This window comes from Corvus moneduloides, chromosome 6 (genome assembly GCF_009650955.1).
Source record: "Corvus moneduloides isolate bCorMon1 chromosome 6, bCorMon1.pri, whole genome shotgun sequence".
Taxonomy (NCBI): domain Eukaryota; kingdom Metazoa; phylum Chordata; class Aves; order Passeriformes; family Corvidae; genus Corvus; species Corvus moneduloides.
The window spans coordinates 24569282-24587156 of record NC_045481.1 but is presented as its reverse complement, the minus strand read 5'-3'; the positions used below and the strand labels follow the sequence as shown (position 1 = coordinate 24587156).

General features: G+C 49.8%; 1 protein-coding gene and 2 long non-coding RNA genes across 5 annotated transcripts; 2 read left to right on the top strand and 1 right to left on the bottom strand.

Annotated features, from left to right (window-relative positions):
* Positions 1-3785: 3785 nt before the first annotated feature.
* FOXA1 (forkhead box A1) lies at positions 3786-8771 on the bottom strand. The gene is made up of 2 exons (XM_032113063.1): positions 8442-8771; positions 3786-6016 (listed from the first exon to the last, which is right to left on the bottom strand). Exons 1-2 carry the CDS (start codon positions 8511-8513, stop codon positions 4754-4756), a joined length of 1335 nt encoding a protein of 444 aa, XP_031968954.1. The 5' UTR covers positions 8514-8771; the 3' UTR covers positions 3786-4753.
* A 57-nt stretch (positions 8772-8828) lies between these two features.
* LOC116445898 lies at positions 8829-10737 on the top strand. Of its 3 annotated transcripts, none has more exons than XR_004240933.1 (3): positions 8829-8946; positions 9508-9617; positions 10480-10737. It is a non-coding gene; the product is annotated as an uncharacterized LOC116445898 (long non-coding RNA). The 3 variants fall into 3 exon arrangements; XR_004240934.1 differs by lacking the exon at positions 8829-8946 and adding an exon at positions 8994-9065; XR_004240935.1 differs by lacking the exon at positions 8829-8946 and adding an exon at positions 9075-9273.
* Positions 10738-11247: 510 nt separating this feature from the next.
* LOC116445897 lies at positions 11248-16581 on the top strand. Its single transcript, XR_004240932.1, has 2 exons — positions 11248-15614; positions 15937-16581. It is a non-coding gene; the product is annotated as an uncharacterized LOC116445897 (long non-coding RNA).
* Positions 16582-17875: the final 1294 nt, after the last annotated feature.

The following is a 17875-nucleotide window of genomic DNA, read 5'->3' as shown; positions in this document are numbered from 1 at the left end:
CTTTCGAAACTACAAATTGCAGAAAATGTACAAACTATTTTAAAAACATTATTACTCTGCCTTTGCTAAGAGCTCAGAAGGCTGGCTTCGCATTAAGAAGAAGAAGAAAAAAAGAACCATTTTGCTGCACGACCCTTGACACGTAAATAATCAAGCTAATTGCATTTTGATTTTAGCTATTAACCATTCTCCTATATTTCCTGAACAATATTGCAGCGTGGGAGTTTTGCGGGGACTTACGTGTACATTCTGTACTCCGGTCACATTCTGTGCACTATTGTGGTGTGATTTTTGCCTGGTCATTGCATGTTATGTATATTTCCACTTGTCTCCCCTGGAAACAAATACATATTAATTATATGTATGTTAATATATACAATATATGCATCTATATTCCTCCCGAGAGAACTTTATATCCCTTATTTATATGAGGATAATTTGCTTCTTCACGAATTAAATTTATCACGAAAATGCACACGAAATCTATTTATTTATTAAGTGTCTGATTTAAAAATGTTCTTTTCAGAGTGATTAATCACATAAGCTCACGCATATATGCCTAGATTCCGATTTATCAAAACAGAAAAGAAACCATACAAAGTGCACTGTTATTGCAATCCAGTGTTTTATCTATAATATTACTGTAAAACTAAAACCGAGACAATTGCTCTTCTAAAGACTAATTGGCGTTACAGCAAGGGAATTAATTTATTTCGTGTTTATGCTGACGGACCAATTTCAATACCTACTCAACACATTTCAGAACAATTTTTGAAGCTATGCCAGTGGCTGAAGTGTTCTCTCGCGCCGTTCTTTTACGATTTACTTATGTTTTATTGACACTAATAGGATTCAAATGAAAAACTGTCCGGCAATTTTTTCTTTCTGGTCTTTCAGTAGTCCCGAACATTTTAAATTAATTCCTTACAAACAATGTATGTCCTCCGATTGTTTGCCGATGTAGATGTCAGTGTTGTCCATTCGCACTCAGGAAACAACCCAGCAGTTACTTGTGATTTTATTTCTCCCACTTGACTTGGGCGGCTGAAGCTGCTTTTATTCCACCGACTCTTCCCTTCTGCGAAGGGCAGGTGCTGCTCGCAGGTGCTCCGAGGAGGTGCCACGGGAGGGGGCCCCATCGTGCCCCTCTTGCCAGTGGGCGCAGGACTGCCGGACCCTGCTGCAGAGGAGGGCTCCGCTGCGCCAGGGGACCCTTCTGCGTTCCCTCGCCCCCGGCAGGGTCCCCGCCGCGTCGCCTCGAGAGCCCCTGCCCCGCCGGCGCACCCAGCATCTCCCCCTCGTCCCGGACCGGGGCCTCCTCACCGCCCAAACTCCGCGTAAATCTTTACAGAGGTTCCCCGCCGCCCCGATTTACTCCCCGCTTGTATTTAATGACGCTAAATGAGCCGTTTTCGCTCCCTCGCACGTGGCTGGTCGGAGGTAATTGCCGAGCAGGAAAAGACGAAGTTGCCCCTGTAAACTGAGGCGTCGGTCGGAGCCTGGAACCTGAAGCCTGGCGGGCTCCCGCTTTGCCTCTGTCCCGGACGCCGGGTTGAAACACTATCTCTGTCAGGGGCAAAAGCCCCGCACCCGCCAGCTCCTTCCCTTCTAGCACAGAGCGACCGGTCCGGCTGGGAGGAGATGCTCGCAAACTCTTCTACACACATTGAGGGGCGGGGGGATGCACCCTCTTCTTGTGGAGCCCATTTTTAGCTTATTTTTGCACTCTGGCTGGGGGTTCCCTGAGCACAGGATTAATGCAGCAGCAGCAGGGCAGCTAGGAGCAGAACGGAAAACGGGACCCTTCGCCCTGCTGTTGATTTCCAAATCTTAAACTGATCACAGAATGCTGCGTGCTTTGAGCCAGGGACCCGAGTTTTTAACATGAGCTGCATCCCTGTCTTGTCAGTGGCTCATTGCCCACCGCAGACACCATTTGCCTACGAGAAGAAAGGGGAGGAATATAATCTTGGTGGCGAGTGGCGAAAGGGCACACGCTGCATTCGTGACAGGCTCCGCTCCTTATCTCTGAGAGGTTTGGAGCCGCGCCGGTCCGCTTAAACGCTTTTATTACCCACGCCCCAAATATTTCCATTACACACGGTGTGTGCTCCTCAGCTGATATGTGAAACTTGCTGCCTTATCGCTATCGGTCGATTGATATTTTCCGTGTATAAGCCCAAGGCATTAAATCAATGTCTCCACTCTGCAATGGCATATTCTCTATAGACTAGTCTGTGGGAGACAAGTGAAGTCCTGCTGAAAATTGGCTTCATCCTCTCTCGAGTCTCACGAAGCTCCTTTTGGCAGAAGCGGGACTTTGGATAGGATCCGCCTGCCCAGACTCGATGCCGAGCAGCCCCGAGCTGCCTCTGGCTGCGGGGGGTCTGTTGATGTTTGCCATTTCGGGACGTTTAGAGGCGAAGGTGCCACACAGTCGGGCCATGGGGTAACCGGCCGCACACGGCGACAGGGACAGAACCCCCTCCCCCCTGCTGCAGGACCTGCATGAGGTAGCCGGGGGGGACCTGCAGTAAATGCCCGCCCGACCAAGAGCACCCGCACAACATGACGCGGGAGACAGCTCCGTGTCGCCGGGAGAGCCCTGCGCGCATCTCCGACCCGGATCATCGCTGATCCGGCCACACTCGAAAAGCAGAGGGGCTCTCCCAAGACTTTTTTTTTCCTCCCGTTTTTCGCTGGGTAGTAGTGCTGGAGGAATGTGGTGAGATTTCTGGGACGCTGGCTCGGCTTTTTTTTCTAAATCGAGCCTTAATTTAGTTTGTCGCCGCTGTCCCTAACCAACCAGGGGGCAATTATGTGATAATTACGAGAATTACACGGTTCTTTTATTTGGCGGCCGTGCACGAACAGGGCTCGGCACAGCGAAATCATTCACACTTAAACTCTCCTCCCCCGACAACGTCTGTTGCTGGGGACCAGAGCTCTCCAGCGCGGCTGCTGGTGTCGTTCCGACGGACGGTTCCGAGCCAGAACTACAAAACGGGGTCTGGGCCTTTCCAGCGGCCCGGAGCGGCGTGGATCCGCCCTAGGGATGCTCCCAGTGGGCGTCGTCCCGTCCGGCGGGGAAACGCCGAGTCTGGCTGCCGCCGCCCCGGCAGCTCTGGCCGCAAAACACCGAGGAGGTTACATCGCCTCGGGATGCTTTTTCCTGCCATCCCTCAACATATCCCAGCACAGTGAATCAGGGGAAAAAAAAAAAAAAGGACACCACCACACACACACACAGCCTCACAGGCCGGTGGCATCGCAGCGCCCACAAACACACCCTGCGGGCGCATCCCCCGCCTTCCCTTTGCACAAGCCTGGCCGTGCAAATCTTTCCTCTTCATATCCACATTTAAGCGCTACGTTTTTATTTTCTTGCACACGGCTTCGTCCTCCGTAACCCGCCCCAGAAATTTTGTAAGGAAATAGCAGAAGTATTTAATTGATAACATTTGATTTATTTAAAGTCCTTAACTGCAAATAATCAAAAACATACTTCACGCATTAAATTCTCAGTTATCGTTTTAAATCAAAATATTTTTTCAATTACAATCACATTTATAAAATTAACAAAATTTCTTAAATTCACGTGTAATTATTTTTTTACGGTCATTTAAAGCAATTTCCAGCTGTAAAGAAAGAAAACAATATAAACCATGCAATAAATTAAGAACATTGAAACAGCGAACAGGAATAATAATAAAACCCGTCTGGCTATGCTAACACCGTGTAAAACTGTGGAAAGTGCAATAACACTGGATGAAATAAGCTAACGATGGCAATAATTAAACGGCCACAAAAAAAATATTAGACAAGTTTGAAAAGGGGGGAGAGACAGAGCTGTCCTCTTTTCCTTGCATCAGTGTAATAGTCAATGTTTCCTAGGGGAGGGGGAAAATAACCTGGTTATAGATACACAGTTCTAGCTGGTACACAATGAAGACAAATTAAATAAGTATGTCATTCACATGTTGATGAGAGTTCCTGATGAACTAGAATCTTCAGTAACAGATGGGAAGGAAAAAAAAATCCGACTGGCTGTGACCTCTTGTAACTTTATATTACATCCCAAAACAGGTAACACTTGGAAAAAGACAAGGGTCGCATCCTGCACTCCAAAGCTCCAGTTGGTCCCCTCGAGAGTGCAGGATCCGGCCCGCAGTATCCGGGTTTATGCGGGTTGTAGTAGCCGAAGGTTTATTTTGCAAGTATCAAAAGGATGATCCGAGAAAGTAAATAGTCCTCTTGTTGCTTAGAGATTCTCTTAGTGTTTTGCTACTTCACAGCAGTATTGTCCTTCAAAGCCTTTTTAATTAAAAAAAAGTCTTAAATGTCTACTCTCTTCTTCATCTCCGTATTGTTAAAGTATTGCCACATACCTGTAAACTTACATGAGATTATAGAACACATAAGGGAGGGAGACGAGGGGGCGGAAAGCACAAACAAGTAGTTTACAAGCTCAACATTTTTTTCTTCTTTTTAATAACACCCTGCATAGGCTGGCGAGGTCTCCGGGGAGAGGGGCTGGGCGGCAGGGGCTGGAGGGAGTATGTACAAGCGGGATGCGGCCGGCTTTGCAGGAGGTCGTGGTGGATCATAACACACAACGCGTTGAGAGACAATTTAAAAGTAACAGTCCTTTGCACGCAGCGTGCAGAAACACCTTGGTTTGTCTCAGGGAAAGCGGGGAGAGAAGCCAGGAAGGGGAGGAGGGGTCTCGGCCCTGGTGGCGGGGGTTGCACAGCTAGGAGGTGTTTAGCACGGGTCTGGAATACACACCTTGGTAGTAGGAGGGCTCTAGGGCCGAGGGCTCGATGCTGCTCCGGCCAGCCATGGAGGCGCTGCCCAGGGGCAGCCCGCCGGGGATGCTGGCCCCGTAGGAGGAATATTGCAGCGCCTGCTCGTAGGCTTTGAAGTCCAGCTTGTGCTGCTGCTCCGAGGAGGACATGAGGTTGTTGATGGAAAATGGATGGTTGAAGGAGTAGTGGGGATCGCCCTTGAGGTGGAGCTGAGGTTCGTGGGCTAAGGAGTGAGGGGGGTGTGGGACGGAGGCCAAGGTGGGTACAGAGCTGATGGTGGAGGAGGCGGCCGAGGCCGACGTCTTTAGCTCTGTGCTTGATCCACTGTGGTCCATAGACTGGGGGCTGGTGGACGGGTTGGAGCTGGAGAGAGAGGTGGTGGTGTCCAGCTGTGCGGGTTTGTTGTGGCCTCTGTGCAGGGGGGAGTTGGAGCTTGAACTAGAGGCCCCGGCCTGATCTTTCCTACCCTCCTGAGTGGCTTTACTGTTCGCCGGCTTCTCGCACTTGAAGCGCTTTTGCCGGCGGAGGTAACAGCCATTTTCAAACATGTTGCCGGAGTCGGGGTGCAGGGTCCAATAGGAGCCCTTGCCGGGCTTGTCGGGGGAGCGGGCCACCTTGACGAAACAGTCATTGAAAGAGAGCGAGTGGCGGATGCTGTTCTGCCAGCGCTGCTGGTTCTGTCGGTAGTAGGGGAAAAGGTCCATGATCCACTGGTAGATCTCACTCAGCGTCAGCATCTTGCTGGGTGCCTGCTGGATGGCCATGGTGATGAGGGAGATGTAGGAGTAGGGCGGCTTGGCGTGGGGGTAGGTCCGCTTGAAGGACTTAGCGTCCCGTGTCCTGCCGAGGTTGGACTGGGTGTAGGCCATGGGGCTCATGCAGGGGTTCATGCCGCCGTAGGGGCTCAGCCCGTTCATGGGGGCCGGCTGGGCAGACATGGCGTTGATGCCGCCGGGGCTCAGCGCTGTGCCCATGGCGGCCACGCCGGCCGGCATGCCGTTCACGGGCCCCGCCGAGCCTGCCGGCATGCCGGCCACGGCACCGGGACTCAGCCCAGCCCCCAGCCCCGTATTGGCGTAGGACATGTTGAAGGAGCTGGAGGTCATGTTGCCGCTTGTCGTCATGGTGTTCATGGTCATGTAGGTGTTCATGGTGTTCATGGAGCCCAGCCCCGAATTCATGTTGCTCACGGGCACCGAGGAATAGGCCTAGGGCAGCGAGACAAAGAGACGGAGTTAGAGGGGAGAGAGGTGTGGCAGGACCTCGCAGGGGCCGGATCCGCCCGCCTGGCCCGACCAGCCGTGCAAACGTCCTGCTACGGGACGCCGGCCGCTTCCCCGACACCAGGGAAAAAGCTTCCCCAAAGCCGCACGGAAAGGCAGCTGTTGTCATGAAAAGATCTATTTCATATTTATATACATTTATAAATAGACACGGAGCGGGGGGTGCTCTCTCCGGACGAGCTCCCGGTTTACCGGCGTGTCGCAGCTTGTGCAGGCTGCACCGGGATCAGCGGGGCGCACGAACCGACTGTCTTCCCGGAGCCGCTCCACACCCTCGCAGAGCCGGGCTGCGGGCTCAGACTGCCCCGGGAGGAGGTGTTCCCCCGGAGCATTCCCGTATTTTGTTGTTTTTGTGTCCTGTCTCACTAGTTAAATACTTAAACTCATCAGAGTATTGAAATGGATGGGCATACAGTGTTTGCGACAAGGAGAAAGATTGCTTGCATTTTCTAAGAAAAATCTCACGTATTTCTCCCTTCCTGCACTAATTTAAATTTTTTTTCTAAGAAACATACAAGATGCAACAATGTCTTGTTGCAAAATAATTTTAAAACCCCTCACCCAAACCAAACAGGCGATGTCGGCCTGTTTCATCTGCGGAAAGCTTCCCCCTTGTCTACATTTTCTATCAAAACAGTCTTTAAATTGAAGTTTAATTAAAAAAAAAATCAACCAACCAATCAAGCACCCAAACTTTCCCAAAGTCTGAAAAGCCTGAACTTTTCCTCTCTGAGATGATTTCCTACAATTGCACGACGTGGAAAAAATTGTAGCACCCTACCACATAACACAACTCTTAAAAAAGGCAGAGTCGGAGAGCCCGAAATTGTGCTTTCTGGTATGGCATCTTATTTAAGAGGAGAGAGAAAGACGTTCCCAGTTTACTCGAACTACGGCTAAGAAAAGGAGGTTTAAGCAACGGTTAAATATATAAAATTCATTTCTGATCTCCACAAATTTCACTAACTTATAACCGCACTTTTGATTTAGAGGATCGCATTAATTATTTGAGATGGTAGAAGGCGGTTGAGTTTCCCACCTTGCATTCATGCAGCTATTCAAATTAAATGGCAAGAGAGGAGAAAAGACTGAAGTTTTAAAAAAATAGCAAAAGCGAAGTTCGTTTAACTTTATGTTTGTGGACAATGAGCATAGCGAGGAAAAATGAGTCTGGAAACGGCACGTAATTCGGATGACCCTTATTTGCCCTCAGCCGACTTTCCTTTATTAAAGGAGATGCCAGCCTGGTGACACGTATCTGCCTGTGTCCGCGTGGCCCTATGGGCGCGTGTGCCAGCTCCGGGTGCGGGACGAGGCGTGGGGACTATGGAGCCGTGTGTCCGGGTATGCTGATGCAATGCCCGGGTGCGCACACCCAGGTGCTGCCTCGCTGCCGCACTTCCTCAAAACGGCTCCTTCCCGGGCGGGAATCCGCCGTGCTGCTGGCCGTGCTGCCGGGCGCTGGCTTCTCCCGGGACCCCCGTTGCAGAACCTCAGCGGCACAGCGCGGACCCCAGGCTCCACAGGGCCGCGCCGCGGGGAAGGCTCCGGGCGCTGCCGTGGCCCTCCCTCCGCCGCAGTTGTGGGTGCTTGGGCCGGTTCTCCTCCTCTTTATGCACGGCGCTGTCAAACAGGCGCGGGGGGCGGCAGCGCCTCCGGGGTGCCGCGGTCCGGACCGGGTCCGGGTGGGGGGCGGCGGGTCCGGGTGCGGGCCCCCCTCCCGGCCCGGCTCTCGGCAGCGCCGCCAGCCGGCCCGCGGCAGCAGCGCACGCCGCAGGCAGCCCGTCCGCAAAGTACGGACAAACGCCTGGTTTTCCCCCTCCTTTCCTTTCCCCCGGCTTTAACAGGTGAGGGCCCGGCGGTGGCGAGTAGAGAGGGGGGAGGTCCCGCGGAGAAGCTCGGGGAAGGCGCTGCCTCCGACCAGGACGCGCTGGCGTCCGTCTCCCTCGGCCCTTGCCATCTGCCGGGAAGGAGTCGGGTGCCGGCGGCGCGGCGAGTCCTCTGCCCCGAGCCAAGAGTTTACGGCGTGCTTTTGTGCGCGCCGCGAGAGAAGATTACGCCTCTTAGATGAGATCAAGGGCAGCCCCCGGGCCCCCGGCCCTCCTGGCGGGCTTGCAGCCGCCCCGCGTCTTCCCCAAACGCCTCCAGGGCTCCTGGAAGCTGTGTTTTCCTTGGGGAAGCCTAGCCAGTTTCGGCGCCGGAGGGAGGGGGAGGTACGTTTGCGTTGGCAGGATCTGGACTGCAAACCGATTCCTCCGATTGCTGCCCCCTCCAGACCCCTACCCACCCCCAGGTCCTCCCCTCCCCTGCACAGGGGCATCAGCGAAGCCAGACCCTGGGATTTACTCACCTCCTGAGTGTCGGCGTAGTAGCTGTTCCAGTCGCTGGTTTCATGCCCTTCCATTTTCACAGTCCCTAACATTATGGAGCCAACCTGCCCGGTGTAACCATCCAGCCTTTTTGCAAGCGAGCGACGGGCAGTAGGAAAAGAGCCCGAAAGCCCGACCTAGCAGGAAGCCAGCTCTCAGGAGGGGCGGGGGTTACTGAATTCTGCTCTATAACCAGCCAAAAAGGAGGCAGGGAGCGGTGTGGGGCGAGACAGTTGAGAAAGTGAGGAAGTGCGGCTGGGATGTGAGTGGAGTTGAGCTGATGTGGATCTTACGTCGCAGAAGTACCCACCTCCTCCTCCTCCTCTCCCCATTTGTCCGCCGCACAAAGGCGTTCGCACCTACAAAGCCGGAGATGCACCTGCAAACAAGGCAGTCCCCCTCGCCTGCAACTCCCCCCGGGGCGGCACTTTATTTGCAAAGCTGCGTAATTGGTTTAAGCTTGTGGGGAAAGAAGGAGAGACAGAGGTGGGAGAGGGGGAGAGAGGGGGGCGGGGGGCGGGACGGGATGGGACGGGGGACTGGCACGACCACCCTTTCAGGTGGACAGGACAAATGCTAGGAGGGACCGGGGGAAATGAAATGAGGTAGATGAAGGAAGGGCAGCCCCTTGTATTTGAAGAGAATGCAAAAGGCCATCCAGCCTTAAACTCCTGAGATTAGAGGCAATATTTACTAAAGTCCAGTAGATGCTCCTTCAACTTGATGGCCGGGACGTGCTTTAAAGTCCCGAGTCCTGAAGTCCGCAGGTTCCCCCCCTCTCCCGCTCCTCGCTTCACAGTTGTTACCGCGCAGGTACCTCCAGGCCCTGCCGCGGCGCCCCACGTTCCCATCGCCCTCCGGGCAGGGGATCGGATTAGGCGCTCCGGGCTGCGAGCAGGAGGCTCCGCTCCGTGCTCCCCAAAGCCCTCCCAACTCTCCCCCCACCTCATCCCCCTCTTCCTCCGAAGTAAACTAGCCCTTCAAACGGAGTGCCGTCCTGTGTAGATGGTGATAATGATATTGCTTTTTCGGGTGCTTTATGTTCAGAAACCATGTGAGTCACCGTGCTGAGACATAATACTACAGGTTCCCAATAAATACGGACAGAGGCCTGAATGCGGATCCACTGATATTAACCTCCACTTGGCAAACATCAGGTGAGTCACTAGGACCATTTTATATCTTTACTGTGAAAGCCTTCAGCCCAGAAGGCTCATTTGGAAGCTTTCTCTGATGCCAGACACCCAGGAGCAGCAATAATAGGTAGCAGGTATCTCATTTCCAACTTCTTGCTTATTGACCTGATTTCTCACAACGAACAGGGGGGGAGAGGAATCTACACAGGCTGGTAAAAGGTGAAAAACAGCGATAAAACAAACTGACATTGGACAAAGCTTTTTTATTATTATAGAGGGAATCTCTCAGTCTTTGCAGACGGATCAAACATTTCTGCCCTGTCCGGCTCTTCGAGCCTATGTCAACACCACGGACTTTTCTTGGGTTTCTCTATCCTATCCCTTGTGAGTTCGTTCCCACCTAGCTACTAAAACTTTTATCACCTCATAGTAGAAAACAAAAACCAAAAAGTCAAAACCTAAAAAAGCTACATCACCAACCAGCAAATAATAACCCCTCCCCCACAACACAAACAACTTTTCCAACAGTGGAAATTTGAAAGGGAAATAAAGCATCTTGGGATTTTGAAAAAGGCTTGGATATCATACCGCACAAATTATAATACACATCTGGGGCTGAATTTCAGCTTGATGTGTTTATTTCAGCATGACCACAGTTGCTTCCACAGTGATTTGTTCTCGGGTGATCTGGGGAAATGTCACCCTCACAAACAGGATTTTAAAGTTTCTCATAAAGACACAGGATTCAAATGACGAGATATAGAATATCTCTGCCTCGACGAATATGTTTTAACTGGTTCTTTAAATGCATTTTCTGCTACCCCTTTCTTTGTTTTTTCTCTCCTCACCCTTTTTTTTTTTTTTTTTTTAAATCTGGCAACAGAATTAAGTCAAATCCTCGAAACAAACAAAACTCTGGAATCAGCAGAGGAGAACAACATATGAAAATATGTCTTGAAGGAAATAAAATACTTAAAAGCGCTGGATTAAACTCCTGCTTTCTCAAATGGTCCAACTACACCCAGAGAAATTGGAATATCTAAGTGGATATCTAATATCTAAGAAATATTAAAATTGCGGTCTCCATGTATGCACCCTCTCTCTTTTCCTAATGGAAGCAGTGTGTAAGCCTGAAAACAGAGATCCTTCGGTGTTGGCTTGTTCATTTCAGTATTTGAGGTCTGTGGAGTACGGTTCCCCCGTAGCAGCACAGCCTCATGCGGGGATGCTGGCAGGAGTGCAGCTGCCCCAGCGACCCCGCTGTCGGCACCCCCCCGCTGGGTGACCTCGGGGCGGTGCTGCCTCGCTTTCCAGAGCCCAGCCCCGCGGGAGCAACACCCGACGGGACGCCGGGCAGCCCATGCTGGGTCACTCCGTACCTGGAAAAAAGGGCAGGCACAAAGCCGGCCATGCTCATCGGATGCTGCTACAAACCGCGGAGGCGTTTCACCGGGCGGAGCAAACGTGGAGTCGGCAAAGCCTCTCTCTAGACCGGCCACCCCTGGGCCGCCCCGGCTGGGATGCCCGCTGCTCGGGAGGGGAGGGGAGCCAGGGGTTGTGCAAAGCCTCAGCGCCTCCTGTTGTCCGGCGGCGGGCTCAGCTCCCTCCTGAGGCTGCTCCCAGAGGTGAGAGCACAGGCAGGATCCTCTCTTAGTCTGCTTAGAGCCTCTCTACTTGATGTATAATCAGCAAGCCCTAGTCAGAGCCAGCCGCTGCTGGAAATTCTCTTCAGCCCGGTTGCTGTGTTGCAGCCCTGGCGGAGAAAATCCTCCCTTGAGTCAAGAAGAAGGTCAAGACGTCTCTGCCCACGACCACAGGAAAAAGCGGGTATTTTGGTAGTTGCCCTTGCCCTGCACTTGAGCCTTTATGTAGTGAAGCCCTGTGAAGGATGCTCTGCGAGTCCAGCGGAATTTATCAGTATCCTTTGCAGCAGGCTCAGCAGAGGAGCACTCTTCTAGGATGCGGGACGCTGTCTAGTAGCCAGGAGCTCTCCAGTCGCGACTAGCTGATCCGTTTTTCAGGAGTCAGGACGGAAGCACTGGCCCCACAGCGCCTTTCCCCAGCTCTGATTAGAGTAGAACCAGGTTCTATACACTTTATTTTTTTCTAAACAGATGTTTATTTTTTTTTTTTTTTCGGGGCGAGCTGTTTGTGCAACCTGGAGAAAAGCGCAGCTGAGGTGAGCTGCGCTTTACCCGGCTAGATGGGATCAAGGTCTCAGCTCTTGGCTCCACAGGTGTGCGCTGCCAAGGGTGCAAACATAAAACCTGACCTAAAAAATACGGAAATATGTGTGTGTGGAGCGGGGGCAGGACTTCCAGGGGAGACAGTATTACCAACGCTGTCAGGAAGAGATGGGCCCCACAAAGACCACTCAGCAAGGGTCTGGTTTTTGGGAATCTCGTCGCTGTCTGGACGGGCCAAGCGGCCTCGCCCCTGGGAAGGGGCTTCCGGCAGCGCCTCGGGGACCGGAGCTGGCCCCAGCACGGCGCTGCCCACGCGGGGAGCGGCCACGGCCCGGGAGTTCGTCGGCGCCCGCCGACCAGCGCCGCCCGGGAGCGCCGCCCGCAGGCTCTACCCCACGCGTGGGCCGGGCGGCCGATGCAAGCGGCGGGAGCTTTAATTTTAACGTGGAGCACTCTTTCAGTTCGTTCCTGTCTAAGTTTCCCCTGGCAGCAGCAGCGTCTGCTGGCCCTTCGGTTTGACTTGTAGGGTCTTACTCGATTTTGCCCAAATACCATCGTCTTCTGGACGAGAATTTCTCGGCAGTGCTTGCGCGGGCCAGGCGTTTAGCTCGGGAAGGAGCTGTGAGGTTATCTCCGCATCGGTATGCCATCCCTGCTCTACACTGCACAGCCTTCTTTTCGTTTGACCGGGTCTGTCTCCTGCAGAGGGTCCCTCATACCCGGCTTTCCAGACTGGCCCAAGCCTGTGCAACGGGTCGCCGAAAACACCGTGGGACCCCGTCAACCTCCCCCACCATCTCCCCACGATGGGAAATCTCTCTTCCCGTCTGTTTCCAACCTGAAATCCTTCCCCATCCAAGCGGGCAAACAGTAACCCTCTGGGAACGTGCCTGTGCCCAGAACACGGTGCTTTGGACGGGGAGGGATCCTGGGTGCTCCGGGACCAGGGGTCGGTGACTGTCGGTAGCGCCTCTCCTTCCGGGGGGAGCCCACAGAGAAGGCGTCCGATTCGGGGGGGCTGTTTTCCCTCCCTCTCTCCCTCCGCCCCTCACACAGGCACAGCCGCCCCGGTTCCGTGCTCCTGTGGCTGAATTCTCACTTAGAAGAGTCCGTGGGGGTCTCCTCAGACACGCCCGGAGGAGCCCCTGTCGGGGGCGCACGGGCGAGAAGGTGGCTTTGCACTCTCCTCTCGCTCGGGAGCAGGGCCCAGGCAGATGAGGGCACTGCACGGGGTCATCATTTGCTTCTGAGCTTTTGCTGAGTGAGAGTACTCTTCTTATCTCCGACCGTGACGATCAAGTGACCTTTTTCCTTCGACCGACCCAAGGTAGGAGTGGGGCACCCCCTTTTCCCACAGCACCTCTTCCTCCCCAGGACCCGTGGTCTGGTTCTCCTGGGCGGACCAGACGCGCGCTCTCCGCCGCACCATCCACGGCAGGGAGGCCCGGGCGTCTCACCCCTCTCGGCCGGGCCCTGCCTGCCCGCTGCCGGACCCTCAGCCGCCGCCGCCGCCGGGGGCAGGGGCTCCGGGACCCGGGCAGTGCTGCCCGGCTGCCCGCGGGAGCGCGGCCCCTCCGAGGCGCAGTCCTGCCGCGGGCGCGCCCTCGGGGCCCCGGACAGCGCTCCCGGGGCGCCGGGCCTGCGGGCTCTCACGGGTCACACTCAGGGCCGTGCTCCTTTCATGACCGCTCTACCAGGCCCGAGAGACATTATGTAGCTCGTTGCAACAGTGATGTTCCGTTGCAGGATTATAGTTATTTTATTTTATTTTATTTTATTTTATTTTATTTTATTTTATTTTATTTTAATTTCAGTGCAATTCACTGCATTTCATTTTCTAGGCATACTGCAGAGTTGATATCGTAAGACTTGAGCAACGTAGCAAATAATATCCCACCCATCTGAAAATACTCATGTATCAGACCAATCAAGGGAGAAAGAAAATAACAAAATGAAAAATTATGAATGTTGATATCCAATGGTTACAGTGATGAGAGTAAGAAAGTTTCTGTTTTGTGTTGTTTCGGGGTTTTTTTTCTGAAGTGTAACAAAAGAGTTCTTAACAAGGTAAATCATTACCCATCGTAAGCAACCAGTTTATTTTTGCTAATATGGTTAGATGTATGTATGCTGTTTTCAGAACTCTAGCTGGCAGGATGCCCACACTTCAGCATGTGATTGGCCAAGTGTGTTTTACTTTATGCAAGAATAAATGCACTTGATAATTATAATTTTATTCAAGAGCAACCATGTAGGTATTTATTTCAGTTGTAGTTTGTTTTATTTATGTTATGATACACTGATACATAAATGTAAATGCTTCTGTTGTGTATTTCAATCAGTGTGTCTGTTCTTGTTCAAATACTTGAGATGTTTTTGAAAATCTTGGTTGGTTTATTTTGATTTAAAGGGTGTTTTGTTTCGAAGTAGCCACAGTACGATGGCATGGAAGAAACATATCAGAGGAGATGGGAGTATGATTATGCACAGAGATAAACACAAGTACTTAGATGGCACCCACTTTGTAGAATCTCATCCAAATTCCAAAAATGGTGTTTCAGGATACATACAGATTTTTGCAGGAAGCAAAGAAAGCAAACTAAGGCAGTGAGTGCAGTTAATCTAAATAAACTAGTATGAGAAACAACACTTGATAGGAGAGGCACATATGCATGAATTATAGAATTTTTTCATTGTTAAAGTTGCCCCAATAACTTAATGGACCAAAATCTGCCATCCCTGCTCCAACAATATCTGCTGCTTGAATCAAAGGTATTTCCACTCTCCAAGAGTCTTGTTTCTCCAAAACCTGCAGTGAGTTATCTTTGAGAACATCTGCTTTACTGATAAAAACCAGTAGGTCTGTATTGGACAATAGATTCAGAGCTGATCAGCTCTTTGTAATATTCATCTTAGTATACTACTCCTTTGCAAACTGACTTTCCTATGCAGAAAGTAGACTTGGTTTGATACCTTTAATTTTGAGCAATGGAGAGTGAAGAAATGCTACCTTTCTTTCAGCACATATCAACATATTTTCAAATTGTTTGCTATCTGCTGCTTTACCTTCAAAAACTATTCATTTCCCTGTCTCTGTCTCTACAGCAGTTTTATAGAAAAGCTTTGGGAGAGACCAGTATCCATCCTAGAAGGCTTTCTTGGCTGACTTCAGCTCTGAAGAATCAAATGTACGAAATAAAGGCTGGCTTATTTAAACTCCTCCCCAGGGAGCAGTTCCACAGTCTTATCCAGCTTGCAGTTCCTAGAGCATAAATTAATTCAAGCTGCATTAACTGCACATTTTCATGAGCTGTTTAACATGGACAGTGAGCAATTGTGGGGTGTGTGGCAGCATTTTCACAGATATACAGAAACACTGGCCATTTACTCCATTAGGGGACATAACTAACCTGTGTATAGCAAAAATGATGCTTGCCCTGGAAAAGGATGACCAGAGACCCTATGTAACGCAGTCTGTAGTTTTACACTTAAATATGAGAATGTGAGTATCAGCTGGTAACACCCTAAAATCATAATATCCATAAAAAAACTATAGTCAACTAATGCCTATGGGAAAGTAGAGCAAGGTCTGAATTTAGTAACATGTTAGGACTTCTCAGGGGAAGAAGCTGTTCAGTATTTTGAAGAGTGGTTCATTGTTCCAGCAGCTGGGCTAAGCTTCTGCTGCTGCTTCAAGCACTTCAGGGGTGAATTTGAAAACTGCTGAGTAGTTAAAAGGGACTGACATCATGAAGGTCATTTAGATTACCACATGGCTTCCCTTCTGCCATCACCTGGGCTCAGTTCTCTGTGCAGCTACAGGTGAGACAAGGTAAGAATCAGATTTAATTCATTCCTCCTCCATCCCTGTCTTGCCAACAAGGCAGCTGCCTGAGTATTCCTGCTGTGCATGTAGTTTCAGGTTTACTTCTTTTTATGTGTTAAGGTGGGATAATTGAGAGGGAATGTAACATCTGAACTTTCCTTCAGTTCCTCCTAAAGATAAAACTCCTCTCTTCTATCCAAACAATTTCATAGCTCATTAGGTGGCTTTGCCATTACCGATTGAAAAAAACATTTTCCCCTTTTCAGGGTCTATGAATATTTGCTCCACAATCCATTCTCAGAAGTCCTTTAAATCTTTTTGTCCTTAGAGGTAGCTGGAACGTCAGCCTCTGCAGACAACTCTCCCCACCCTTTGAGGGGCATTTCTTTTTGTTGAAGAAACTGAACAGATGGGAAAATTTTTCTTGTGATTAAATGGAATTGCTATGTTCACCAAAACTGACTCTTCAGCTGTGAAACCTGAGATCTACAAACACACATATATATCTCCACCTATGTATTCACTATCAAGAGAACAAAAGAGCTGGACTGGAATGGCCAACTGGAAACCTGCTGTATTAAATGAAAGACAACAGAGAGATATGATGTATCTTTGATATGATCAAATATAATCAAATTTTAACACTAAATCAAGAAAAGGCCCAATCCCAGAAAAGACTTTGTGAGGTGTTCTGCTGTAATTTCTCTGTTTATTGCTTACAGCCTTATTCAAAGCCAGGAGTGTCTCTGACCTTGTGCCTATAATAACAGCCATGTGTGATGGGCTTCCAGAAGTAACTCATGTAATTTCTCTTGGGCTATATAATAAAATGGCACATACTTGGAAATATTACAGTCATGTCATACTAAAAATAAATCTGTGAATTATTATCACTCAAAATGACCAAGTGATTTTATCATTGTATTGATCTATTCATTATAAATATGTTTTTAAATAAAAGGGCTTAATCTTGTTTTGAACTTTTTTATTTATATATTTTTGAATTATATTGTGTTATGTTATGTTATATTATGTTATATTAGGAAATACCAATGTGCTTAAATGGGGAGAGGAGAAACAAGAAGACAAAGCCCAAAATCTTAGGAGGAAGAAAAATGTTTTAACTATTTCTGCTGGCATGGCACTGGCAAATACAGATATCTTACAATCATAATGGAGATTAGTAGAGCTGGGTGTGCATATTTGTTATGGATCAAAGATAGGATATAGTGATTAGAAGAATGACAATGCTTTCAACACTCACAAAGGGATTGAATGTGTGGTTTATAATACTAATTCCACAAAACCTTTCCATGGCTGCTTACTGCACAAGGGATTCAATATAGATTGATCACTGGGGAAAAAAAAAATATTTTCTTCAGCTCAGCTGGATGCAGCTAACAAAAAATCTTTTCAGTATTGACACTGTCTGATTTAAGAGATAACCCCTCTGCCGTTTACTCTACTCTTCTGCTACAGGTTACTGTCCCCACAGCATAACTGTCAGAGAACTTTTCGTGCTACATTCCCAATGCCCATAATTCACAGTTCAGTAATTTAGCTTATAATTAATCCATTTACTCTGATTATTTATGGCCATTTTATATATACACCTGGCAGAAATGTTGAAGATGTTGATGGCCTGGAAGAGCAAACAATGGCCTATACCCTGAGGATACATGCCTCTGATTTTCTATTTACTATCCATCAGAAGCACAGATTCAGTTATGAAATTACCACTGATTCTACTGGGGGACTTTAGACAGTCATTCAGTCTCTCTTTGTTCTGGAGTCTAAAATGCAATAATGCTACTGGACATCATGGTGAAAATGTATTTGTAAATATGCTTTTATCCTTTCTAAAACTATTGCACTGGGGAATAGTTTTGAGCATGTGTATTGCCATTCTGAGGCAGACTAGATCAATGCTTTGGCTGTAGCACAGAATGGAGAATGCAGCACCCCCAGCAGGGCTGGGGGGCCTCTGGACTATGACATGTGCAAAGAGTTTCACAGCCAGCTGGAAAAGGATACCAAGGCGAGGCTTAGAATTTAGTGGCAAACTAGGTGTGAGCCACAGAGCTCGCAAAATAGTTATGCTCTTACTTTCCTTTTTCCTTTAAACAATAGCTACTCATCTTCCCAAGGATTCTCTTTGGTATTTTCGGGAGAGCCCATACCAGGCTATAGGTATTTCATATGCACCATGCTGTCCTGATTTCTGGTGGCCTAGATGAAGGTGGCTGTTGGAAGCACGACTAACTCCA

Excerpts from the sequence above, each read along its gene's own strand:
- FOXA1 (XM_032113063.1), bottom strand. The coding sequence starts at position 8,513 with ATGTTAGGGACTGTGAAAATGGAAGGGCATGAAACCAGCGACTGGAAC. Across the intron at positions 6,017-8,441 it reads ACTACGCCGACACTCAGGAG|GCCTATTCCTCGGTGCCCGT; the intron begins GTGAGTAAATCC and ends TCGCTGCCCTAG.